The sequence below is a fragment of the Manacus candei genome, unplaced genomic scaffold, assembly GCF_025592945.1.
Source record: "Manacus candei isolate 608988 ecotype Guabito, Panama unplaced genomic scaffold, ASM2559294v1 h1tg000050l, whole genome shotgun sequence".
Taxonomy (NCBI): Eukaryota; Metazoa; Chordata; class Aves; order Passeriformes; family Pipridae; genus Manacus; species Manacus candei.
In genome coordinates, this window is record NW_026138098.1 from 4,661,224 (window position 1) to 4,687,638 (window position 26,415).

Genomic DNA, 26,415 nt, shown 5'->3' on the forward strand with positions numbered 1-26,415 from the left:
GAAATATGGTCTAAATATATATTTTATAGCTGGCTTTCATCTTTATCTTCACATTTCATTGCTAGAGTTTGTATTCAAAGCATAACATAACACCAAGAAAGAAAAAAAAGAGTGTTGCTACAAGAAAAGGAACTCTGCCTTCTCATCTTTCTTTTTCCCTTTTTTTAAAGCACTTCTTTAAGATTTCAATTTGCAACACTGATTTATTCCAGCCCAGCCAAAGGAAGGAAACGGATTCACACGAGCTCAGAATCTGGCCTTGAAAACTTAAACTTGGCAAAGCAGTGCTAATGTTCTCTGAAACCATTGCCCCCTCCCTCAAGGGGAAAAGAATTTCTGATTTATTTATATTTAAGAGTCATTGGTGTTGGATTCATAGCTGTTCTTTGTCAGGGGACACTCTACAGCTCTTGCCATCCTCTCTGCCCACCATGGGCATCTTTCTTTTCCTTTGCTTGTCTCTAACCCCAGTAGCAACCCCAATCTCTTGGAGTGTGGAAAGCCACTGAGCCAGAGGTTTATCTCTCTGCAAGGTGGAGGAGAGGTTGCTTTTCCAATCTATTTTTTATATATTGAGGTCAGTGACAGTATTTTAAAAGAGCCCAGTGAGTCTCACAGAGATCCAAGTGGATTGAGGGTCTAACCCATTGACAGGTATATTGTGTGCTCCTACTTTCTCATAGTTAATTATTTTTCAGGAGTTACACAGCAAAATTTGCTTGTTATTCTCTACCCATCACCCAAATTTAAAGGGAAAAATCAAATTTGCTGCATCATTTGAAAGCTGCCTGGGCTGACAACCCCCAAACTCAAAGCAATTTAAAGCATTTCAGAGTTTTCCAGCTTCTCATATGGCTCTTCAGAAACCACATTCAGCTCCAGGCTGCCTGGCTACAGGTCCTCCAACACCTGCCCAGGTTCAGCTGTGTTCAAATTTGTCTTTCTTTGTGGCAATTGTATCCTGACTGGAGCACACACCTACGTATGGAGCAGTTTAATATTGTACTGAGGTGGATACAGAGATCAGAATTACAAAAGTAGGTCCAAAAGCATCAAAATATGCAAAGTATCACCCAGTAAGGAAAGCTGCACTTCACCTGCTCATGTGCTTTCAGAAAATTCAGAAGACTGAATCTTTCAAGGCACCTGGTCAGCCTCTTGATTCTATTTGAGCCCTTGCAGGTGCCAATGACAGAATTACAGATCCTGCACAGCCAAGATTAGAGAAAAACCCCACACCTGAGTGACAGATGCCACAACCCAGGGTCTCTGTGTTTACCTGCATAATGGATCACATCATCTACCCACAAAATGCTTCCAATTTCCCAGGAACTTCATGCATTTTAAAATCCAGACTAAACCCTGGGTGCAAAGCCAACTCCATTAATCAGCGTGTCACTCTGGGAATACGAGTGGCAGCTCAGGGCAATGCCACACTGGGATCCCCCCCAGCACTGCAGCTATTCCATGTCTGCCCTGGATGGGCTCTTGGCAGCAGCATTTCCCCACAGTTACGAGCTTTGAAGTGTAGAAATGGAGCCAAAAATCCCTTAATGCCCACGTCAAATGCTTCCTTGTCTCTCCAAGAGGAGCCATGTGCTCCAGGCTCCGGTCTAACACAGATATTACCTGACCTCCAGCTCCTGGGATGCAGGGATCTGGCACACATTAACCAGTGTGTGTCCCTTACAGGGTGTGAGGATACAAGCTGAAGCCAAACAGATGGTCTTCTAAAAATCTTCCCTAAAGTGCTCTGTGTACTAAAACATCACTTACCCAACTCTCATCAAACTTGGCTTGATTTGCAAGTCTCAAGCCAAGTTTGAAGAGAAATATTCAGCTGGAAACATGCAGGGGGAAAGAGTCCTGCACTTGAATAATATAAAAATGAAACAATTTCGAAAAATTCAGGAAAAATAGAACCCAACCCTCTTGGGTTTAAACCAAGCACTGAGAGAGTGGGGAAATCAACACAGAATGCAAAGTGCTGAGCAAATGTAAAAAGAGAGAAGTGGAAGGACAACTGGAGCTGTAATGTAAGACCTATCAACACATTCTGTAATGCACAGGATTTCAGCGGGGACGGAAATCACATCTGCACAGAATATGGGCAGCTATTGTTAGAAAGGCACAGAGTGATGTTGCACAACCCTTCAGGGTCCCAATTCCACTGTCACACACCCACAAACGCAGTTGCTCATCAGCAGCCCTGACTGGCAACAACCGGATACTCAAAATAGTAGCCACTAATTTTAGCAGCATGTTCAGGATTAGCAGTCGAATATTATATCCAGTTAATAAAAGAATTTGACTGGGAACTATTAAAATATTCTGACTGAAAATGATCTAAATTTTATGAATTCAACAAAAGATGCCAGGAGAAATGTTAACAACCCCTAACTAGATGAACAGCATTGTATAGTTGGAAAAACATACTGGTATTTTCGTAGTAACTTCTCTTAAGTATCCATATTTTATTTTTTAAATGTACTTCACTCTGTAGGGCACTGATAGGACAAGGGGAAACGGCCCTAAGTTGGCCAAGAGGAGGTTCCCATTGGATATTAGGAAAAGTTTCTTCACTAAAAGAGTGGTTAAGCATTGGATGAGGCTCCCCCAGGGCAATGTTGGAGTCCCCATCCCTGGAGGTGTCCAAGGAATGACTGGACGTGGCACTCAGTGCTCTGGGCTAGATGACAAGGTGGGGATCGGTCACAGATTGGACTGCATGATCTTGGAGGTCTTTTCCAACCCAAATGATTCTGTGATTCTATATAAAGTGTTTACCTGTGCATATCCACCTTATTAAACAAGAGAGAAGCAGCAGCATTTCTGAACTGGTTCTACCACCACAAGATCCTGGTCTTGGTCCCCTAGAGCTTTGACTCGAGTTGGGGAAAGAGAATATTGATCTGCCCAGTAAATGATGAGGTCTCTCCCGAAACCAACCACTATATTTATATTGGGGGAATCCCAAATTCTTTAATTATAATTTAATTACATGTCTAAATTTAAAATTGAGGTTTGCCCACCATTCATTTGAACTGCCATTCTTAGGAAGCACCTAAATCATTCGATGTCCTTGAAAAAGTACATCCCAACTGTGCTAAAGTAAAACCAGGTTAGAGCTAAGAAACTTTTTTTTTCCTCATTAAATGGAATTTTGTTGCTACTGCTGAGCAGGTTTGTGTGTTTGTGCCATGAGAAACTGTGACTGGTATCAGATTTTTTGCTCCTGCTCTGCACAGTGTACAGCCCTCAACCAGAAAGTCATTAGCTTAATAATCATTCCTGACAGATTCCAAATGAGAGATTCCAACAGATACTGCAGTGACTCCTGGGGTAAATAAAAGGACAGTTTTATCTCCAAGATGGGAGAGAAAGAGCACACTGCACTAAATGGCAGCGTGGTTTCCCAGGGACTAATTGTTAAGCGGGAATATTTATGGATAGAGGATTGGAGAATGGGGCTATCACTGCCAGGCAATTATCTATACACTAATAACTTTAATACTTTGGCATTTTTATAGCCACTCCATTATTTACTTTACTATATCTTCTATTGCAATACCATTCCCCTGCTTACAAGTACATACTTTTTTTAACTTCATATACAATTAATATAAAGCAGAGGAACACTTTGAAACAAGTTGGAGAACAATAGATCCTATTTAACCATCAAGTACAACAGTACTTAACTTTTGTGCTTTTGATCAATATTTATGTGACAAGCTATTCATTACTCTTCTCTACCAGTTTAAAGCTGTTGTTCTTCCCACAGCCTGATGTGCACTTTTGTGTATTTAATTTATGCTTCCATGGAAAAGAAGCATTCAAAGGAGGAAAAAAAGTGCTGAGACAGCACATGGATCTTTCTACCAAGCCACAAATCTTTTCTAGTGTTCATCTTAAACTGAAAGTAATCCTGGGAAACAAATTAACAATATAAATCACATTATCATTACTCACATAAAGATATTCTGTTGTAACTCTCTCAGAAAGCTACAGTGAGTAGCTAAAAGGCCTCTATATCTATGGAGAATGCCTGTTTCTAATTAAATTATCTAAAAATAGAGTTGCACATACATCCAGGACCAAGCCATCTGTGTTATCTCTCCAAGATAAGCCCCTATACACCCACTATGATATCCCTTTCACCACTGTGGAGATTCAAAGCTGGGACTGGCCCTTCTTTCCTATTTAGGAAGGGAAAAAGAAAACAAAATTTTAATCCAGACAGGATTTTTGAAACTCAGAGCCCCTGTTTTGAAATATCTTTTCACACCTACTTCTGTCAATCAGCAATGTGACTCAAAGCCTTGTCCTGCGAGCAGTGGCAGTAAAGCAGGATTTCTCCATGAAACACTTTCCCAATCCAGTAGTGAAAGCTGTTTCTAATGGGCTCTCTGGCCTCCTTGCACTCTTTTTGTGTGATGGTTTTTGCCTGGGTTTTTTCCCTTTTTTTTTTTAAAAAACTCTTTAAAAATTTAACTTTTTTTTCCTCCTCATTCTGATAATTAAAAGAAGAACATAAGAAGTGAGCTGTACCCAAACTGGACCTGAGTTAAAAGTTTGGGTAAGAGATTCCCATGACAGTTTTGGTGATAATAAACAACAAACTATCTTCATGATTCAAGGAGGAGACCAAGGAGACAAAAAACAGCCCTTTTCTCCTAAAAGCAGCTACACATAAAATCTGCCAATGTCTGAGGGGAAAAAAAGGGGGAAAGCTTATCAGGGCCTGTCAAGAAGGGGAAACAATCTCTGTTTGGTCAGAGCCAGAGGCAGATTATCCCTTGTTAGGCAGGGGGAAAGCAGAGTGTGAAGGGAGAGTCACTCCTGACTCCCAACCCAGCACATGGGATGGAATTTGGGAGCTGTCTCCCATAACTGGTAATTATCTCCAGGTAATGCCTCAGGCTGCACACAGCACAGCAACATTATTTACACTGTTCCTTAAAGCTCTTGCTGTCAGACTCTATTTACTCAAACAAACGTGATTGTTGTGTTTGCCCCTCAATTTTGGGGCTGTTTTGCTCTTCCATGATATAATCTCAAGCAATGAAATTATTATCATTTCACTTTAAGCTTCCACTTCTGCCATAAGAAAGAAGAATGTCCCCTGCAGGAAAAAGCTATTAATTTTAACCAAACACCTTATCCATTTCTTAAATTAGATAAGTAACAATTTTAGATATACAACAAAAATATAAAAACCACTCTATAACCTATATGATCAACCTATATGATAAGATCAATCTATGATGAAGAAAGTGCATTTAATTCCTCCTAAAGCCTTTAAGTTGTTACATACCTTAGAATACAATAGTAGGCAAAATGAAGACTAACCTTTGAATAAATGTCATTTACTGGTCTCCACTGTTCTCCATTCAAAAGGAAGGGAATTGTTATCTCATAATCTTTTGACTGGTCCTTTGACATCTGCTCTCTTGAGGACTCCAATTTGCTGTCCACATTCTCACCTAAGGAGAGAGAGAAGCACTTCAGGTTAGTCACAAAGAGCATCTGACAACCTGAACCTTGTTATTTAAGGGACCTGGCAGCACATTTGAAAAGGAAATAATTCAGGAAAGAATTAAACATTAAAACACCGTGGGGTCATGCTGTCAGCATCAAAACCTACACAAATTTTGAAGAGAGCTGGGCTTCAGGGAGAGAAGTTGGAGGTTGATTAGATGGTGTCCTTCTGTGGCAGCAGAGGGCTAAGACTGCACATAAGGAGTAAAGATACCAGAGCACAAAGATAAAAAGATCAAGGTGCACATTCTCATTAGTGGGGGAAAAAAAAGCCTGGAAGTGAATATAAACTCTCATTGAAATAACACTCTACTCCTACACAGACAGATGACTTCAATTCATCCTACCAGGTCAAAAAGCTATTTGCATGCAACATTTATCAAGGATTTTCCCCCTCCCTAAACACACTAATGTCAATGTGCCTGTCAAAGCAGAGTCTTAAAAGCAGTATCACAGTACAAGAGCTGGAAAAGGTATGGAGAATAAATCTTAAAGGGAAGATAGGGATGGCTTCCAGGTGCCATGGGACAGTCCAAACACTGGCAGGGTTTGCCACACTCTTGACTGACCATCACATTGGCCCCTCTGGTGCACTTGGATGAGGATGAGACCTGAGTCTTCACAGCTGCTCTAGAAATGTGTTCATCCTGCACTAAGGGGGAGAAAGGCCAGTGTTACCCCTCCTCCTGCTTTCCCCCACCCCCTTTGAGCTACAAGGTACAGAGGGAAGGTGACAGGGCAGAGTTTTGGCAGGTAAATCATGTCCAGGGCTGAACCAGGTATGGGAGAGAGAGAAAAGCTGTAGGGTCAGACCTGCCCACACAGCCCAGTGCTCAGTGCTGCCATCCCAGCCACCTGACCCACCCTCTGTGCTCACCTAACACACTCTGAGGATCAAGAGTTGTATTTTGAGCAGAATTACCTCAACTAAATAACTGCTAGAATTAGCTTAAAAACATCTGTGCAGTCCTTACAGGGAAGCCAACGTGAGAGGAAGGCAAGTTGGGTATTTCCTGATATGCCTTCAAAAATATGGCACTTTGCCTAAAACCAAAAAAAAACCAAAAAAAACCCCACAACTACCAAGATAAAAAGATAAAGAATATTGGAGAGAGGAAAGTTCCTTGTCATACATGGTTGTTACACCCCCTCAGAACAGCCCAAGCCCAATTGACAGGGGCCTGGGAGGAAGGACACAGTGCTGGTCCTTGGAAGGGATGGTCCAAACCTGGCCCATGATTGGGTTCACCCCCATGGAGGCATTTGAGATACCATCTCATCTGCCAAAGAGGGTCTAGACAGAACCTCAAACCCTTTATTCTCATTATCAGACCTGAAGTTCCCTGCACAGAACAGAAATTTATGAAGCATATCTCAGTGAAATGAGAAAAGTTTGGCTCTAGCCCCGATCTCCCTTTTTCTTGGCTCACTAGAGCAGACTCAACTATAGGAATTGAATGACTCAGGCCCTTCTATTATTTTGTAGGATTTGCATTTTAAAAGTTTCATGATATCTAAATTTTACGAAACCCTACAGAGATCCTTACCCTCCCATGTCTGCATGGCTTCCACGTAGTCTGAGCCCATGAGGCTGCAGTGAGATACCAGGAAGCATCAAAGTCTTTCTGCTACTCCTACATGTGCAAGTTGCCTTTTTTATTAATTCTGCGAAGCATTAACTTCACAGCATTACCCAAAACTGAAGAAAAAGGGAGGGATCAGCATTTGTGCACAGATGTGTTATTCCCTAAATAGACAGCACAGCCCAAAAGTGCAACAGCTATAAAAATATCACGGGATAAGGGAAGAAAATCCACACAAAGTGTGGTTCAACTTTGCCACTCCTCCTTCTCTTCCATCCCGATGAAGGGATGCTTGTGGTGCATAACAAAGGAAGGTTACAATGAGCAAATTTAATCTTACACACATGGTTATTTATCTGCATGCTGAAAACATGCATTGTGCAGAAGTGTTGATAGTCTGGAGACAGACATCAAGACAGGTTTATGGGTAGCAGTTATATCTTTATTGGAAAAGATAATTTATTTGGGGGAAACAAAGCAGACAAGCTTTAGGGCTCGCAAACTCCTCTGAAGCCACAGCGTTTATAAAACACAAGATCAATTTCTGTCTAGTTGCTTTCCTTCAACCAGATATTTGGCTGCTTATCTGAATGTTTTTATTTAAATTATTGGGTGTGATAAAAATCACAGCTTCCTGCGGAAGGCAGAGGAAGCACTGCAGCCCAGTCCTGGGCCTCATTCTGGAGAGCAGTTGGGCACAGGCTTAAAGTTATGCACTTGCTTAACTCCCAGCTGCCCTCAGTGTGATATATGCACAGGCTGGTTTCTTTTGTAAATCAAATAACAATGTTTTGCTGAGGTAAGTTGATTATGTTCATGGGCTATGAGTATTTCTGAAAGGTTACAAAATGAAGAGAACTGTTTAATTGATAAATAAACTCCAGATCGGGCTTTAAATATAAAAGTACAGAGCAGGTAAAAAAGTAAAATTTTTAAATAGGATTCTGCAGCCTGATTGCAAAACTTCAATGAACACAGCCCAGAAAATAAGGGATCACAGCCAACGAAGAGCAACCCACACTTATCCATGAGTGGAAAAGGTCTGACAGGCCACTGAGCCTGACCAAACAGCGGGACACAGACATGGGTAGAGGAAGATTCTAAATCAGGAGGACAAAATACCAACAAAAAAAAAAAAACCAGAAGAAAGACAGGCCAAAAAAAAATAGACATAGAAGTTGAAGTGTGCAGAAAACTTTGAAAACATGGGACAAAAATTGGTAGGTACAAATGTAGGATAGCTGCTGGCAACCTCAGAGAACCTTCAGCATGCACAACCCTCACCTCAGACAGGGCTGGAAACGCCAAAGAATTTATCCCAGGGAGGGATGTTTTACCCAATCTCTCACACAATACCTGAACAAAACTCAGTCCCAGTTCTCTCCTATTGGTTTTGGGCCACCCATCCCTGAATGTAAGCCCAGCCCTCCCAAGGAGCATCCAAGGGGCACCAGGAGAGGAGCACGATGGGATGGGAGAGGACACCTGTGCTAAGGAAGGGTTTCCATCACCTCCATCACATCCCCTGAGCTCCCAGGGCTGCAGTTCCTCATGCACACAGACATGCTGGTATTTCCTCTCTGCCACTTTCCATCTCCCTTCCCCATTTTCATTAGGATTTCTTTGAAGCTGGAACCATTAGAGTTGTTTGTGTTACATTAATAATGAGGCCTCTTCCCCACAGGGACTCTTGGTACTACAGCAACATAAATAGTGCAATAATTGAAATCAGAGAATTGAAATTTCGGTAACGTGTCATGAGAGGAGAAGAAAATCAGGCCATCTGCAATACCAGAAACTTTTATTAGACCCAGGTTTCCTATCTTTTGTGTCACATGCACCTACTTACTCACCTACTTATTTTCCATTTCAGTGAAATTCTGTCCAGTCCTCCCTGACTCAGGCTCGTCTCCCCCTTTTTCACATGAAAACCTTCACAGTTGTGTCTATCTGTTTTCTATTTTCAGCCTGCACTGAAGGTAACTCTTTTGATCCACAAGCAGCCCACAAGCTGATGCAGTGTCCTTTATTCTTTTTTTTTTCCCCACTAATATAAAAGCTACTTTGTACAAATAGTGAGATAAGAAGTTGTTACCTGTCAGTGACTTTTTGCGGGGCTTAAATATTTTTCATCTGCCATGTACTTCTACAACTTTTCTTCTTTGCACAGTATCATACAAGGACTTACTGGCAAAGAAGTTGAAGAATAGTTTTCATCTTTTTGCTTTGTATTTCAGTTCCTCTGAGCTCTGTGCAAAAGAAACTCTGAGTACGTGATGTGACATCTCTGCTCACCGGCCTCTGCCTCCTGAAGAAGCCCAGACACACTCCAGATTTGCATTTACTCAAAATTAATAAGCTTTTAGTGAGGCAGTGCAATTTATTTGTCCTTATGATAAACAGAGAGGTGAATGCTGCCAACACTGAGTGGCTCTGGATAAAATGGGATTAAGTGGAAGGAAAAATAGAATGTGTCCCACCAAATGCATGTCCCAGCCATCCTGGCAGTGCTGGCTGTGCTCCCCTGGCACAGTGCAGGAGAAGAGTCAGACCTGGGGTGGTTTATAAACACCATCCATCTGTTACCACACAGATTTACAGTAAAGTTAATTATGATGCTGTGCTTCCTTCCTATTGTGGATGTGCACGTTCTGGGAGTCCCATCCACACATCTTGGCCCACACACAATAATATGATTAACAGAATCACAGAATGGTTTGAGATGGAAGGGACATTAAAGCCCATCCACTCCCACCCCCTGCCATGGGCAGGGACACCTTCCACTAGCCCAGGTTGCTCCAAGCCCTGTCCAACCTGACCTTGGACACTTTCAGGGATGGGGCAGCCACAGCTTCTCTGGGTAACCTGTGCCAGGGCCTCACCACCCTCATAGCCAAGAATTCTTTCTCAATATCCCATCTAACCCTGCCCTCTGGCAGTGAGAGGCCATTCCCCCTTGTCCTGTCCCTCCATCCCTTGTCCAAAGTCCCTCTCCAGCTCTCCTGGAGTCCCTTTAGGCATTGGAAGGGGCTCTCAGGTCCCCCTAGAGCCTTCTCTTCTCCAGGCTGAACAATCCCAACTCTCAGTCTTTCTTCATAGGAGCATCAGTCACGAGGCACTCAAGGACTCTCACGTTCCCAGAACTCCAAGAAAGCCCAGCCAGGGCCCCAGTGATGCTGTGGGGTGCCCACCTCTATCCCAATCTGCAGCCCTTTCCCCACTACACTGTGCCCAGACACCCTTCATGTCACCCACTGTACTTGCTGCTGAGTTATGAAAATAACAGAAGAGGGAGAATAAAAAAGGCTAAATGAAATTGAATTATCCTTGTGTTAACTCTTCTATCATGAATGGGTTTAGAATTGTAAGTCACAGTCTATCAACATTTTTCTGTGCAACAAAACACCAATGCATCAGAATGATCTCAGGATAGAAAAGAAAAATAGCACAGAGCAATCTTTTCAGCAAACCAAGAACAGCCAAGGGCAGTGCTCTGTACTGCAGGGCTTTGGCAATGCCCTGCAAGTCAGGAAGGATGTACTTTATCCATTTCCTTCCTCATTTTCTTCAGCTTCCTCAGTTTAGTTAGTGGGATCCATGACCTGGATGGGTCATTCCTGGCTATGGAGGAAGGGATTTACACATGGCTGCTCCCAGCACTCCCTCAACCATTGACCATTGGTTTTGTGGTACTGAGCCATCCCCACAGGCTCTGCTCCCAGACAGCTTCTCCTGTGACTTGGGATACCTCAGCTCTGCTCTGTGCCCCCAGCCCCAAAAAGCTATGCAGGAATCTCAACAGAGCCACCACTGCCAACAGTGATGCCCATCAGTTGGCAAAGAGCTTTATCCCCCCATCAGTCACTTTTCTCTCATTTGGGATGATTCTTCTACCACCTCCACACTCAAAATAGAGCTTTTTAATCTCAAATTACCAAGCTTACAACCTGAGACAGGAGGACCAAGTATTGCTCTTCAAAATGGAGGTGAACTTAGGATATTTAAGAAGGAGGTGAAACAGGGTAAGAAGAGCAGTCTATCCACCAGCACGTCACTAACCAACCAGGCAAGGGAAAGTTTCTACCAAGGTTCAGTAAAAAAATATATTAGGATTAATCCCAGTATTTTCACCAGCAGCCTTATTCAGTGTGCACAGGTGTCCTCAAACCCAGTGCTCCAAGTTAGGACATAATGTCTGCACAGAGAAGGACAGGAATATTACAAGAGAATCCAATAACTTGCAGGCTGGAGCAAAGGGTTGAAACCAAGCAGTAGAGGATGGAGGGTTGTACCCTTAGGGACCATAAAGTTTTCTGCTCTTACCATTAATCTTCAAAAGTAAGTGACACCAGAATGACCCACACGTGCTCTTCAGCAAAACATTGATAACTCTGCATCAAAAGAGGTACATCAGGGAATATCAGATATCCAAGTTACTCCTGGGAGTTGGCAATAGCAGCACATGTGGAATGTTGTGGGCATTTCTCCTCACCTGCATTCACAGAAGATTAATTGAGCCTGGAGCTGGTGGATTGGAAAGGCTGCCAGGGCAAGCAAGGAAGTGGAAAGACTGAATTACAAGAAGGGAGCTAAAATAATTACTTTATATAATCTAAAAAACCAAAGATGACAGGATCCATGATTGTCCTTTAGCTTTCTATACCGCTTGGCATTTATCTTGCCAGTACAGATATATTTATAGGTGACAAGAGCATAAAGTAGCTATACATAAAGCAAGATAGGATTCCAATATAGAACTTCTGAGCACAGAGGATCCCATCCAGCTCTTGTGCATCAAAGAAAAAAAAATTCAAAATCTACTTGCTTTAAATGGAAATTGTTAACATTAAGGCTCAGACTATATCATGCCAAAAAAAAAAGAAAAAGTGTCAACTATCCAACTATGTGGCCAAGGCGTGGGGATGTGTGATTCCAGTCCTCTGTTTCACTCCATCTTCCAGCAAAAGCCTAAACATCACCCAAGTTAAACATTATCCAGGCACAGGTCTTGCTGAAACCACCTCCTAGAATGGTACCTGTTCTGCCTGAGACAGGAAAAATAAATTGGTGCTTAATAAAATCATGGAATCACAGAATGGTTTGCATTGGAAGGGACCTTAAAGACCATCTAGTCCAACCCCTGCCATGGACAGGGACACCTTCCACTAGCCCAGGTTGCTCCAAGCCCTGTCCAACCTGGCCTTGGACACTTCCAGGGGTAGGGCAGCCACACCTTGTCTAGGCATTAATATAACAAAAATGTAAAAAAATAATTATATCTGATAATAAATGTGAAAATGCTGCAAAATAAACTGTACAAGATTTCTAGCACATAATGGTTAAAGAAAGGAAGCCCAATAACTTTCATAGGGTCAACTAAGCAATAGTTTGAATTTTACTCTAATCAGTAGCTGAGAACAGACACCCTCTCAAAAGAAAGGACAAAATCAGAAACTCCACCACATTGATAAGGTGCTCCCATTATCCCACTTACAGCACTTAGGCAGCTTTATAAAAGGCAGCACATAACATGCCAGGCTCTGCCCTCCTCTACATACATAAGCACAAAAGCCTGGGCTTTTATGCAGAAAGTAGAAATCTTATCTTTTGAAGTAAAATTTTTATTAGTTTAAAATCCTAAATTATTTTTCCAGCTGAACTTTGCTCACCTAAGCAGTGCATTGAGTCTCTTTACAAAATCTGGTAGAATTAGTCCTTTCATGGCCTGCCTGCAAAATAACTATCTTTAAAAAAAAGGAAAGAAAGGCAAACCACCTAACTAAACACAAAGTTTTACTTGTTTTCTCCTTTCTCCCCACATTCCCAAACCTAAGAGCTCCAGCATTTAAGCACAAGTAACTTTTGGAAAGCAACTAATCCCATGGATCTTCTTGAGCTTGAATCTCCTCTTTTCCTTCACGTGGCAAAATTACTACTCGTGTACAAAAATTCTTAAAACATGAAAAGTCAGCAAAAGGTCTCTGATGAGCCTGAGGAGAGGCAGCAGCAGGATGACTCCATGCATTTCTGAATTTAATTTTCTGTTCTTTTGGCTTCTAATGGAAAAAGATCCTCCCTCCAGCCTGACAGGTCTGTCAATGTTGAAGTGCTCCACGTACGGCTCCGTGACACGTCCACGGGTCTTCCGCTCCAAGCAGCTCCATGAGCACCAACTGCTCAGATGAGAAACAGGAGTTTGAGACCCACTGATCCCCATTAACTGAACAGCATTAAAAACACGCTTTTTAATATTTCAGGTTTGTAATTCTGAGAACTATCTCCTGTCATCACTTGCTCTTGCACTGAGTTATTCCCTTCCTAAATCAAGTTCTGCCGATGAAATAATCGGCGACAGGGAACAGCCCTCCCAGCCCTCCCCCTTGAAATCCCATAAACTCCATGGAATAAGTCACGTGTTCAACATTTTAACAGGGACATGGGAGGGAAAGCTTCAGTTTGAAGGTAACTTGCTGTTCTTCTCCACCAAATACTCCGTGGTCGGTGTCGCTGTGCGCCCAGCTGAACAAACTAATGACACATATCAGGGCAAAAAATAGAGAGGGAGGGGAGAAAAAGACAAACTAAAATGCTCATTGTGGAACATACCCCCTAAGCAGTTGGATCATCTTAATCTTCAAGCTTCTGTAATACAACTGTTGGAAGGCTCTAGGTCTGCGCACAATAAAGTGCTTTATTCAGGGAACCATATGACTCCATCAGTCATTCAAGCACATGTTTGGCACAGATTGAAAGTGAAAAGCATAGCTAAGGCAAATATTTCAAAACTGAACTTGTCTTTCTAACACACATGGTTTATATATTGGTGTAATATCTATATAACTTTTCAGTTCTCATATAGAGTAATGTCATGGCTGAAGTACAAAATGATGTCTGCTGCACCAGGCACCAGAGCTCTTCTCGGCAGCTAACACATGCCAAAAAGCCATTTACCAGAAAATTAAAAGGGAACTATCACACTTGACAGGTCCTCAGAAAAGAAAAAAAAAAAAAAATTTAAAACCAGCTTTTGTTCCTTCTAATTCCTGAATAGTTCTCAAATCAGGATGCTACACCACCCCTTGCTGGAGAGCTGTGCTCCTACAAATCCAGGACAGCCGGTTCCTTCCTCCTCATGAGCCTGAGATCTGTCTCCTCTGTTTGCAGATGAAATATTGCTCATCACAGAGAGTTCCTCCTGCTGATGCAAATGCGATTAGAGCAATCTTGGGAGAGCACAGTGTGATTAAAGCATAAGTAATGTGAGAAGGATTTGGGCTCTCATTATACAAAATACATATTGAAATGCACTCAAGGAAAGAAGCCAGTATATATCTCAATATCCTCCCTGTTCTCAAGAACAAAATGTGACAAGTGGAGTTTTGAGAACAACATTTGCCATTGACTGCAGGAGGGGGCAGGGAGACTGCAGAACATTTCAAATAGCCCAAACCCAGCTTTATTACGTGTATAGAATATATACAGAGACTATATTTGGGAAACAGCTGTCCAGCCTCATTTGTGATGCTGTTATGTTTGACTGAAGAATTACTATTCAGAACCAGTCCAAAGACAGAGTTGTCTTTTTTTTTCCTAGAAGAGAACACTTCAAAATGTGAGAGAAATAAAGCAGCAGAGCCCTGAACCAAAGGGCATTTCAGCACACCGGGTGATGGGGGGGTATAGAGAGGTTCCCTCCAAGGCAGAGCTCAGTGCTTGGAGTTCACAAAAGAGAGCAAGTTATAAATGCAAGACTCAAACCCAAAGTAGCTTTGGAAAGTGCGTGACACAACAGCTTAGGACAACTTCTGTCCTCTTGCTGCAAAATCCTGTTTTAAGCTGCTGCTTTTCCAAGTCCTGATGCACTACCATGCCCGTTTCCCCAGCCATTCCTTCTTGTAAAAACAAGCAGGAAAGGACTAACAATGGATAAAAATCATCAAAGGTTGTTCAATGCTTTCCCACAGCTATTTCCAGCGTGCCATAGTGAAGGATGTCCCATCTTTGCATCACCTCAACACAGGTGATGTTCCCCATGCTACTGGGGCACATCTGCTTTTTCCTAAAGTGCTGCTCCTTCCCCAAAGGATCCCAGTCCCACAGACTCTTATTCTGATTATGAACTCAGCCCTCAGTTCCAACGAGGCAGCACCTACCTAAAGCATTTACTGAAGGGGAGAAATAATAACCTCTGCTTTACAAGCACAGGCACAACTAATCCCTAGTGCTCCAATGGCAAAGAAAAAGGCACTAAATATATATTCACTTTTCAGCAGTGAGTCCAGATAATTATATGAAAATCCAGATCCAGTGTTCCTCCCCAGTTCCTCCCCTCCAAACCCTCATGAAAGACTACTTTCACTGAATGAAGTTCAAATCACTCTCCAAAACACAATTTCCTCCTGGTCTTTCAAAAGGTACAGTACAATCCTTCTCTCCAGTGATTTACTGGCCTCCCTCCCCGAGTACAAGGAGCCCTCAGCATAGCTGAATTGAGGGATGTTCCTTCCTGGATACAATCACCAGTGAAACGCACCACTGAGTGGGAGTTGGAGTTGTGCTCGTCACAGGCACACAAATCATTCATTCAGATTTCTCTGGGAAATCACACTGAAAACACAGCCAATCCAGCTGAAGTGAATTTCTGTATTAATTTAGGTAAGAATGCATGGGAAGTGATTTGTAGTTCTTTCCCAAGCCTAGAAAATGAGCTACTGGGCTGGGGAGTTTACATCCATCACGAGTTTTTGTTTGTATGGGAATACCTGCTACTCACATTACACAGCAGCAGAAAGAGAAAAATTAACTGCACTTGTACTAACATAAACTGTCACTGAAGTCTCTCTTCTGGTCTTTAGAACATGAATGAAAAGAGAACTTAGAGTTACATAATGTTCTTGAAGCCACCTATCCTGCTCAGGTTTATGTGTGTGGCCTTACAGCAAGTGTCAGCATAAGCACTGGATCGGTCCATAACTCCTGATTTTCCCACATTCCTTCAGGAGATGAGCTACAGGAGTAATGAACATTTGCTTTTATGGTTTCCTCAGGGCAGGATGTCTTCCCAGGTCACCAACACAGCTTTGCTCATCTTGCCTACACATCCTCTGAAGGTGCAAAACAGACCTTAAATGATAGCACAGAACATCAGCATCAGGTTGTACAAAGGATCCATGGAGCTGAGACAATTAATTCCAACTGAGGATCACACACACAGACAAGGAATGTAGACCACACAAGGTAAGCTCCTTCTTTCTGATGACTGAAGATTTAAACTAAAAGAGGAGAGATTTAGACAAGATATTTGAAAGAAATTCTTCCCTATGAGGGTGGTGGTGAGGTGCTGGCACAGGTTGCCCAGAGAAGCTGTGGCTGCCCCATCCCTGGAAGTGTCCAAGGCCAGGTTGGACAGAGCTTGGAGCAACCTGGGATAATGGGAGGTGTCCCTGCCCATGGCAGGGGGTGGAACAAGATGGGCTGTAAGGTCCCTTTCAACCTAAACCATTCTGTGATTCTGTGGTTTCTTCTGCAATGACCCTGCATTTCCCCTCAACCACAAGCATTTACCCAAAATTTCTCTCCAATGGGATGCATGTTCCTCACTTAAGACGCAATAGATGAAGAAATAAATCCTACTTCTTTTGGAATGCTTACCTCACACTTTGAAACCTGTGTCAAAATGCAAGAGTGGATTTGAACCTGGAGACAGGAGTATGATCTTCAGTTCAGAGAGGAACATGGATCAGAAGGGAGATGCTATTTCTGTCCCTGTGCACTGCAGAGGTCACATTTTATTCTCAGCTCTCTGTCACCACAGTGCCCTCAATGGCAGAAAAGGAATGCAATACAAATTTAAATAATCTGGGCTGAATAGTCCTCCTCAAGTGTTCTAATTGTTGAATTAATAGAGGACCTTCAGTGAGGAACCATTGCTGCACACAGACAGTGCTGCTGGATGGAAATCCTGGTCATGCTCAGCCCCACACATGATCAGGCCCATATGTTTACTTTCTTAAATGTAGCATTATGATAAAGTCCAGATCTTTTATTTCTAATGGGTTTTTTACATGACTGTACCAAAACAATCCCATAAATTCTTGGATTCAATGAAGTTTATATCCTAATATATTCTTACAAAAGTAAACAGTCACACATGATGTTTATTTATCTTCCAGCTACTTTCAGAATTAGAACACATTTAAAAAAATAAAGGCAAGAAAACAGCAAACTTTCACCATTGTCAGAGGAAGGTTTTTCACTTAATGCATATGACATACACTATTAGACTAAACTTCCAGGCACTAACACAGTTCCTTTTAACAAATATTTCAAAATAAACTAATTAAAGATTCTTTTGTGCCAAATTCTGCATCCAGCTTTTTATGCCTGGATGTGTATTATCCAGCATAGCTAACACACCATGAAACATTTCACTTCTTGCCTTATTACATCATATATTTTGGACAAGAAGGAGTTTGTTCTTCTAATGAATGGTTTTAGCATGTTGACCTCGTGAATGGACAATCTCCCGCCCCCAAACTAACCAAATATTTCTCATCCTGACTCCAAGTCATGGAAAGCAGAAAACTCATTTATATGGGGTGTAAAAAAACCCATCAGTGACACAACCTGAAGTGATTTAGCAGAGGATCAACATTTCTGATTAGATGAAGAAGTTCAAGTCACTCTCTGAAGCACCAGTGCCAACATCACACTCGATACCCACGTGGCCTCAAACTCTTGCAGGACATTAAAAAGAGATGGGTCGACATTCTGGAGCAGGGGTCTACTAAGAAACAATCCCTTTTCTCAGTTAGTGGGATCCTTTTATCAAAAAGATACAAAACGAAGACAATTTAAACCCTCAGCTCTGTGCTAGCCAGAAACAAAAAGGATTGACCTTTTGGGCTGCACTGTCCTATCAAGAATCAACTGCAAGCCTCTAACAGATCTACTCAAACTATGGGCTCTTCATGAGTTGAAAGGGACCTCAAAGACCACCCAGTTCCACCCCCTCTGCCATGGGCAGGGACACCTTCCACTAGACCAGGTTGCTCCAAGCCCCCTTCAACCTGTTTTTAATTTAATTTGTTGTAGATTTGCCCTGGGAAGACAGCAGAAGCCTCTGCAGGTGTGATTTAGGGTTTTAGTCCTACAGAATTGTGGAGATGATGTGCTTTTGTCCTGGGAGAAATTTGAAAAGCTACTAAGCTGCTTGAAATGCAAGTAGAATCTGCAGGCAACAGGGAGAGCAAGATCTGAGGCCGTGTAGAGTAAAACACAAGAAGTTGAAGAGGAAGAAAAGCCATGGGAAAAAGGGATTACATAAAAAATATCTCCAACATGAACAGCATGAAGAGTTTGGCATCCTAAGCAGGTGTGAGACATAGAGCTGGGGAGAGCCTGCTTTGGCAGAGCCTGGTTGTACAACCTAACAGTGCTTCAGACCTATTTCCAAACACCCTAAAAATGTCAGTTCCTGGTTTGTAACAACTCTCACAGCAAAAGTCAAGAGAAAACCCACCCAACCAGTCCAGTTATTCAGACAATGCAGCTCGTAGAGCATCATTCACATGCAACACCACAGCCCTGGAGCACAAATCTGCTGCCCAAAAGGATGTACATGAACACTAACAAAATAAAACAAAGCTCAGCTGGACTCCTTGGACAGTTTGCACAGGCAATGTGAGATCTGTTAGAAACACTAGCGGTAAATCTGTCAGGATGAGGATATGTGAAGTCTGAACAAGGCTGGTGGGGGACCAAATAAACCTTTTTAAAACAGAATTTCATGATCAGCAGCAAGTGACAACCTTGGTGGAAGTAACAGATACACAGCCCTGATCTGCTACATTCACTCACGTGTCATTAGAGAAGTTCCACTGGGGCAGCCTCTGTGCTGCAAGCAGGATGAAAAGCCACCCAAAACACAGCCTGTCAATCATGAGATGGAGAGTTTTCCAAAAACTCCAACAAAAGCAAGAGATGAGACACTTGACAAAACCCCAGTGAACAACCCGTGAGCTCCCCAGCGAGCAGGAGGTTAATGATGCAAACGCGATTTTAAGAGTGGGCATAATATCCTCTGCTGGTGGATTTTGGCATGGAGCTGTGGAGCCCCATGGACAGTGACAGCTCATGCCAGGCTGTCTGCAGGGGACCTGATAGGGGTCATCATCAGACAAGGAGGTGATTATACACAGACCAGAAATACCTGCCAGGAGCACTGGAACAGTTTGAAAGAAGACACTGTTTGTAAGTGAGCTCTAAAACACGCAGTGAGCTGTAGAAATTGGGTTTAGAGTGAGAGACAAGGCAAGATTTCTTCCCCTGCAGTTGCTTTTCATGATACCCAATGCAGTGGCAATCAGTAACAAAAATAAAATCTTTCACAAAACTTATTTTAGTTGAAGGTAAAGAATTTTGGGCTCCAGTTTTAGGATTTTCATTTTTTCATGCCCAGAGAAGCTGTGGCTACCCCATCCTTGGAATTGTCCAAGGCCAGGTTGGATGGAGTTTAGAGCAACCTGGGCTAGTGGAAGGTGTCCCTGCCCATGGCAGAGGGGTGGAACAAGATCATAATTTATGGTCCCTTATAACCCAAACCATTCTGTGACTCTGTCATTCTATGATTCATTTTCCTGCTGTTTTCCCAGCTAGCGCCCAATATTTAAAAGAGATCTAAAAGTTTACACACACAAAGAAAATTTTGAATTTATATTTACACACCATCACTTTGTCTACCCTGCAGATCCAGGAAGGCCTTGACCACAAAAAGCTTGTACAGGTGTAGATTTTAAGTCATTTGACTGAGAATGAAAGCTTAGATCTTATCCTACTATATATCCCCCTTCAGAAGGATGACAAAGCTAATTTTGCCTTTTTGGGGCCAGTACTCCACTTGGTTTTCCTTTTTGTCCATGAGGTCCTTCAGCCAGCAACCAAGAATAACACTGAAAACTAGAAGGGCAGTTGCAAACCCATAAAAACTGAAAAGAAAATATACTAAAAGCGAGCAGCAAGTCTACTTTTAAGCTGTCTAGCTCATAAGCTGACAATTTCTGTTTAATATTAGAGCTGTTACTCAGGCAGACCCACACTGTGCACATCTCCTGCCACATTTCAAATCCCGTTTTCCAGGCATATCATAACTCAAATTTGTCTTAATCACTAAGCGCGTGTTTATGTCAAAATTAGGATGTCCTGGCAGCACCTCAGCTCGCTCCCACCATGCCCAGAGGAGTGAAGCCAGCTGAGGTAGAAGTTGCAGAGCTCCAGAACGCCTGGTGAGACTCGTGCCAGCACAGCTAAGAGGACTTTTCGTCACCGGGCAGCTTGGCCGGCGCGGAAACACGCGGCTGCAACTTTCAGCACCTCCCCGACCAAGAAAGCAGCACATGCTCTGGCAAAGCTAAAGCTGTTCTCTACTTCCACAGGAAAAAGTGGAATTAAGGAGGGGATGCTAGCTGAGCACACTGGCTGCAGATGGAAAGGGCAAGTTATAGATACGTTACAGGAAGAAGAGGAGTAGGGAAGATGTAGCAAAGCAAATTTAAAGTGCAGCTGAGCTGCAAGGGGCATCAAGCACCACTGTGCCCAGGCTTGGACATCCAAAGATGGGCACTATAGATGTAAACAGCTGGCACAAACTTTATACAGGGCTTAATCATCAGTGAAAATGTAATCTTAGAGCTCCAGCTTGATTCCCAAGGAGTCCCAAGCCACAACTTAACAGGATTTCCACCCCCTCTTACGAGTCTTTTCACTTATCTGAGTCTTTTCACTTATCTGTGTGCTAAAGCCAAGTCCCCTGAAGTTTGCCTTCTAATTATTGTAGGACAACTGCTTTGAAGCATCTTATCTCAAATGTTCCTGCATGTTTAGTTGTTTATCCTCTGTCCCAGTGCACCTCCAAACCATGGAGGGGCCTGTCCAGCCACAGTGGCTCCCACACTCAGAGAAGGGATATGTGCTGCCTCCACCCAAACCAACCCACTCTCGATCCACAAAAAAGGAACAGCCACAAGGGACCTATTTCTCCTCATCTACCCAAGATTTTCTGCAGCCCTTATCCCAAACACACTGATTTGGTGTAAATGGAAGCATTGACAAGGAGAAATTAAGACCCCTCACAAAGGCGAAGCAAAGCTGCAACTCCTGTTAACTCATTAACATAAATCCCAGGTGCCTGACAAAACTCAACACCTTGTCCTTCCCACCCTGGGATTTCAATGTGCTAAAATGTCTTCCCGTCTTTCTCTTAGCAAGTCCAGAGCCAAAATCCCAGTGAAAGTCACTGTCAAGACATTTGGAGGCAAGCAAACATTTACAGAGTTTAAAGTTACAATGAAAGAAAAAAAAAAAAAAAAGATCCAGGATGAGTTTGTAGTAACACACAGGGACACACACACCCCTCAGCGCTGTTACATGTATTTACACAGGAGAATCTCCCCTCCTCTCGCATAAAATATGCATTGTCAGCTGCTGCTTAAGGAACAGGAGAGGGCTGGGCCCTCCAGGGATTCCGGAATAAGCCCCAGACTTGCAGAGTGAAGAGAGAAGTCCCTTTCCTAGGCTTCTCTAACACGGATAGCCCAGAGCCCGCGCCCCAAAACATCCTCCCCGCTCCCTGCCGTGCGCTCCCTTTGAATGGACACAGCGGCGAGAAAACTTTTCCCCAGCCAGGACGCTTTTGCCATCACTATTTGGCTTTTCCACGCAATTTTTCCCGGCTGGAAGCAGAGTCCAAACTCTGACAATACTTCCAGACCCTGAATTCAGTCCCGGGGGCTGTTTGAAGGAGGACCCTTCGGGGGTGGGGGGGAGATGGAGGGGGTAGAATTTCCACCTGGGAGACCCCACAGGGCACCCTCAAAACACACGGAGGGGTCCCCGGAACCACCCCTCCATCCCAGGGGCAGAGACCAGTGGGGCTGGGGGTGCAGGGCTGGGGCCCCGCGGGGTTTGGGATATGCAGCTGGGGTATGGGGGTGCCAGGGATGGGACCCCGGGGGCTGGGGGTGCCAGGGATGGGACCACGGGAGGTTTGGGATACACAGCTGGGGTATGGGGGTGCCAGGGTTGGGACCCCGCGGGGCTGGGGGCGCAGGGGATGGGGTGGGGTGGGGGATACCGGGGGATGTGAGCACGCGGGGGTTGCGGGTGCAGGGGCCAGGGACCCGGCGGGGCTGGGAGTGCCGGGGACTCTTCCCGGGAAGAGCTGGGAAGCCGCGTAGAGGAGCGGGAATTCCGCGTGTCCCCGGCCGGGACCTCCCTCCCTCCTTCCCTCCCTCCAGTCCCGCAGCGCGTCCCGCAGCGCGTCCCGCAGCGCGGCGGGGGGATCCCCGCGCCAAAGCCATCCCCGCGCTCCTTATCCCGTTAAAATGGAGCGCGGGGCTGGGAATGCCGTCAGAAGAAGCCTCGCGTGTGCCGGGCTGACTTACCGCGGGCGCCGGGGGATGCCGAGGGCAGGCAGGGCAGGCAGGGCAGGCAGGGCAGGCAGGGCAGGCAGAGCAGCAGCAGCGGCAGCAGCGCGGGGAGCCGGGCCGGGGGCAGCGCACGGGGGGAGCGCGGCTGCTCGGCCTGGAGGCGCTCTGACATCTCAGCCCAGACTGAGGGAGACAAACTTTCATCAGCTGGGGCTGGAGAGCAGCCCCATAATATACAGTTACAGAGAGGAGCGAGCCGGGACTCAGGATGTGAGAGATTTCCTGCATGCAGTTAACTCCAAAACCCCTCCTGCTCCTGCCTCAGCTGCTGATGAGCGGGGCTCGGCTTCTTAGGGGGGGAAGGAAAAAAAAGGAAAAAAAGACAAGGGAAAAAAAAAAAAGAGGAGACGGTTTCTTTCCCTCCCCCCCCCCCCCCCCCCCCCTTATTTTTGAAGAGGTTTGTGGCGGTTATTGTGATTTTTTTGTTATTTTGGCAAGGAGAACCCCGTTGCCCAAGGCTCCTCACCCTGGAACAGCTGAGCCCCGCAGCCAGCGCTGGGGGGGCTCCGGGTCCCCCCCCCAATTCTGGCTCCCAAGGTTTCCCCACTTTTTCTACACACACTCAACCCTGGCTGCCTCCTCTGGAAAGTCATCTGTGTATGTTACAGCTCACGATTATTTATTGGCTTCATAATTATTTTGGAGTTGTTTCTGGTGTTGTTTCTTATTTTATATTGTGGGGGTTTAAAAAGAAAGAAAAAAAAAAAACAAAAACAAAAACAACCAACAACAAACCAAACAACAAAACACACCCACAGAGTTACCAGATGCATTTTTTAAAATCTTCCTCATTCAAATTATTATTACTGACTGTCTGGGAGAATAACCAAATGCAGATTATCTATTCCTTAACATACCACCAAAACACATGTAATACCCACATGTTGCTGTAGAGCAGTAAAAAAAAAAAAAAAAAAAAAAAACCAAACAAAAAACCCCCCATACCCAAAACCCAACAACAAAAGCCAAAAACAAACAAAAAACACAAAACAAATAATAAAAAAAGAAACTTATCCTGAAGATCCTCACAGACTTTTATTGTGCAGTTTTTAGTTTTAATTCATTAAGATTCTTCCTAAATCTCAACATTTGGATATTGATGGATATTGACACTTAATTCTGCAGATTGGTTCCATGTTCCTTGTGCATGAAACAGCTGGCAAAGCTGGCCCAATAAGTGTCTGTAGGCCACCATGCAAAATAGTCATGGAATTCCACTTAAAAAATGGTGCTTGGAACCACAGATTTGGGTTTGTTCTGGAGCAGAGGCTGGTGATTATTCTCAGTGATCCAGACTATGCCTTTGGCCAGTTCCAAAGATAAATGAGGCAGCAGAAACTCCATGGGGACAAAGTAATGTGGTTCCCAAATTAGAGCCCTGCACTGTGCCATCTTCCTGCCCCTGACAACATCACTGAGCCACCCCAGGGACAGTCACATCCTAGGATAAATGGTAATGCCAGGTCATAGCACAAATAAACCTGGAAAAGAGCTGGGATGGTGAAGCATTTGCAGGAAGGGCTCTTATCAACTGCTGGTTTGCCCAGTTAAAAAGTACCTCCCACCCCTTACCCCTCTGCCCCAAACTAAACATCTGGGTGCTCTGAAATTTGAATTATACCTACATTTACTCCTCACATTTTCCTCATCATGTGCCTTCCCAGGAACCCCCAACCAGGTGAGCAGTCAGAAATTATTCTATATATAACTCTAAATACCCAATGCTAAATTTTCCCTACTCACCCATTATCAATTACAATTTAGCAGCTACACTCAGTAACTTTTCATCCCCTAAATATAAACTAATGAACTGTATCAAGTATCTCATTAAGAACATATGTGCTCCTCACAGAACATTGGTTAAAAACATTAAAATTAAAACAGAAAACTCCTTTGTGGAAGGCCACCATAAAAGCCATGTGGACATCTTTATCTTTTAGAGCTATTTTCCCCATTAGAAAGAAAAAAAAATCAGTCAAAGGGAACTAAAGACTTCCAAGTAGGGTTTTAGTAATCCCACAAGGCTTTTCACTTCAATGGTAGTACTTTCGTTTGAGTAACAATATTTGATAACAGAGAATGTGGAGCCAATTATATCTTGGTCATTCATTAGCATGAATGAAGTAGATATTATCAGAGTTCCTTCTCGTCCCCAAAAATGTAACCAGAAAGGAATTGTTGCATTTTAGCACACTAATTTTATGGGCTTGAAGTTGACAAATTAGTAGTTTATCACAAAAGAGCCCCAAATATTTCATTAACAACATCCATGTAGGAATACTACTGAATCACAGGTACCTCTGGCTCTGGAGAACAACAGGACAATTTCACAGCTGTTTCAAAATTCTCTTGGAAAAAAAACCCAAAAACAGGCAAAAGGCAGGTAATGTGATGTGCCCCTGACTCACTGCAAGAGGCCAAGAGAGGCCAAGCCTTGATTTTTAATTTTTCATGTCAAACCACATCCCACAATTAGTTTTACGAGTCCTGGTTTATCCACTTCAGAAGAACAAGGCTGCGTTTCCCTGCAGGAAATGAAAATTGCATCCAGGTTGTGTGACTGCTTCAAAGGGGGCCACAATCCCGATTTTCCAGGTTATTCCCGCGGGCGATGGCTCTCCGTCCATCCTTCCCAGCTTTGTTCTTTAGCACTGTCAGGGGAAGAGGAATGGAGGGAGGGGGGAAGGTGTTGTGTGGAGGTGTCTCAGTGCTTCTGGGGTCATTTTCACCTTTGCATCTTTTGCTACTTCTTCTTTATGGTCTTTTTTTTTCTCCTCCATTTTTCTCTTCCTTAGCTTCCTTAATTCATGTATTTAGTTTTTCCTCACTTCAGCCCCAAGTAGCTTTTCTTTCCAAATCATGAACTGCACTCTGTGCCATCCTGCAATAGCAGTAGCACATGAACACCTAAATAGTCCTTTTTTATCTTAATTTTTGTCTCCTTATGAAAGGGGAACTGAGCACACCACTCTTCCTCCTCTGTTACCACAGAGAGGGGCTGGCACATCCTGGTTGCTCCGTTTGTACTGAGCTTTAAGCCTCTGCAGGAAAAGCAAGCCAGGCACAAGTGACAAGCTGAAGAGAACAGATCCCATTGCTGTGGCACCTCTGTGCTTTGAGATATGTGGATGAAATATCTAGCCCTGCGGCTCTGGGTCACCTGTGGCTGGGGGAATGCCCAGGAATGAAGTGACAAGGATCTCTGAGATCCTATCAGGACTGCACTTCAGGCGTGTCTTTCAGCTGCATGGCCCCTACTTCCCCTTGGGAGTAGGGGAGTAGGTTTGGAAACGTTTAACACGCGTTTTTCAGCTGGAGAATACGAGAATTGGTAACGCTTACAGGGTGCTCAGGAATGTGCCCCGCATTAATCGTTACCCATTGTCATTCCCGAGGCAGGGCTGCAGCCAGAATCCTCCTCTCTCCAGCTCTCCTCCCTGCCTCTGACTTGTCACTGTGTCTCTGGAATAGGTCAGATTGAAGTAGCTCAACTCTCAGTTTGCATTTATATGTGAAAACCATTTGATGTAAAGGGCACTCGCGACTTTGAACGGTTAATCTTTGACTGTAGGACAACACAGGCAGCTGGCTTGGACTCTGGTTATCGAATTACTAATTCATGCAGGAGCTTTAGTTCGCATGGCACTGAAAAGGTCAATCCAGAAGAGAGCAATAAGGAAGAGAGCAGTGTGGAATAACTTACCTGGAAACAAGCTTAGCAGACGGGTTAGTACAGAAACCAGCGAGGAGGAGGATGTACTGAGGGAAACATCAATTCCCATTAGTTTCCCCTTGGCTAAAGAAGAAGG

General features: G+C 43.8%; 1 protein-coding gene across 2 annotated transcripts in view; it reads right to left on the reverse strand.

The window, feature by feature from the left end:
• ADAM12 (ADAM metallopeptidase domain 12) overlaps positions 1-22,800 on the reverse strand; it is a 181,647-nt gene extending 158,847 nt beyond the window's left edge. For both annotated transcript variants that reach the window (XM_051801072.1, XM_051801071.1), the window contains exons 1-2: positions 22,562-22,800; positions 5,350-5,483 (exon numbers count right to left, since the gene is read on the reverse strand). In XM_051801072.1, coding sequence (XP_051657032.1) covers positions 5,350-5,483; positions 22,562-22,718 — 291 coding nt within the window. In that variant the 5' untranslated portion in view covers positions 22,719-22,800. The remainder of the gene's footprint in view (positions 1-5,349; positions 5,484-22,561) is intronic.
• Positions 22,801-26,415: the final 3,615 nt, after the last annotated feature.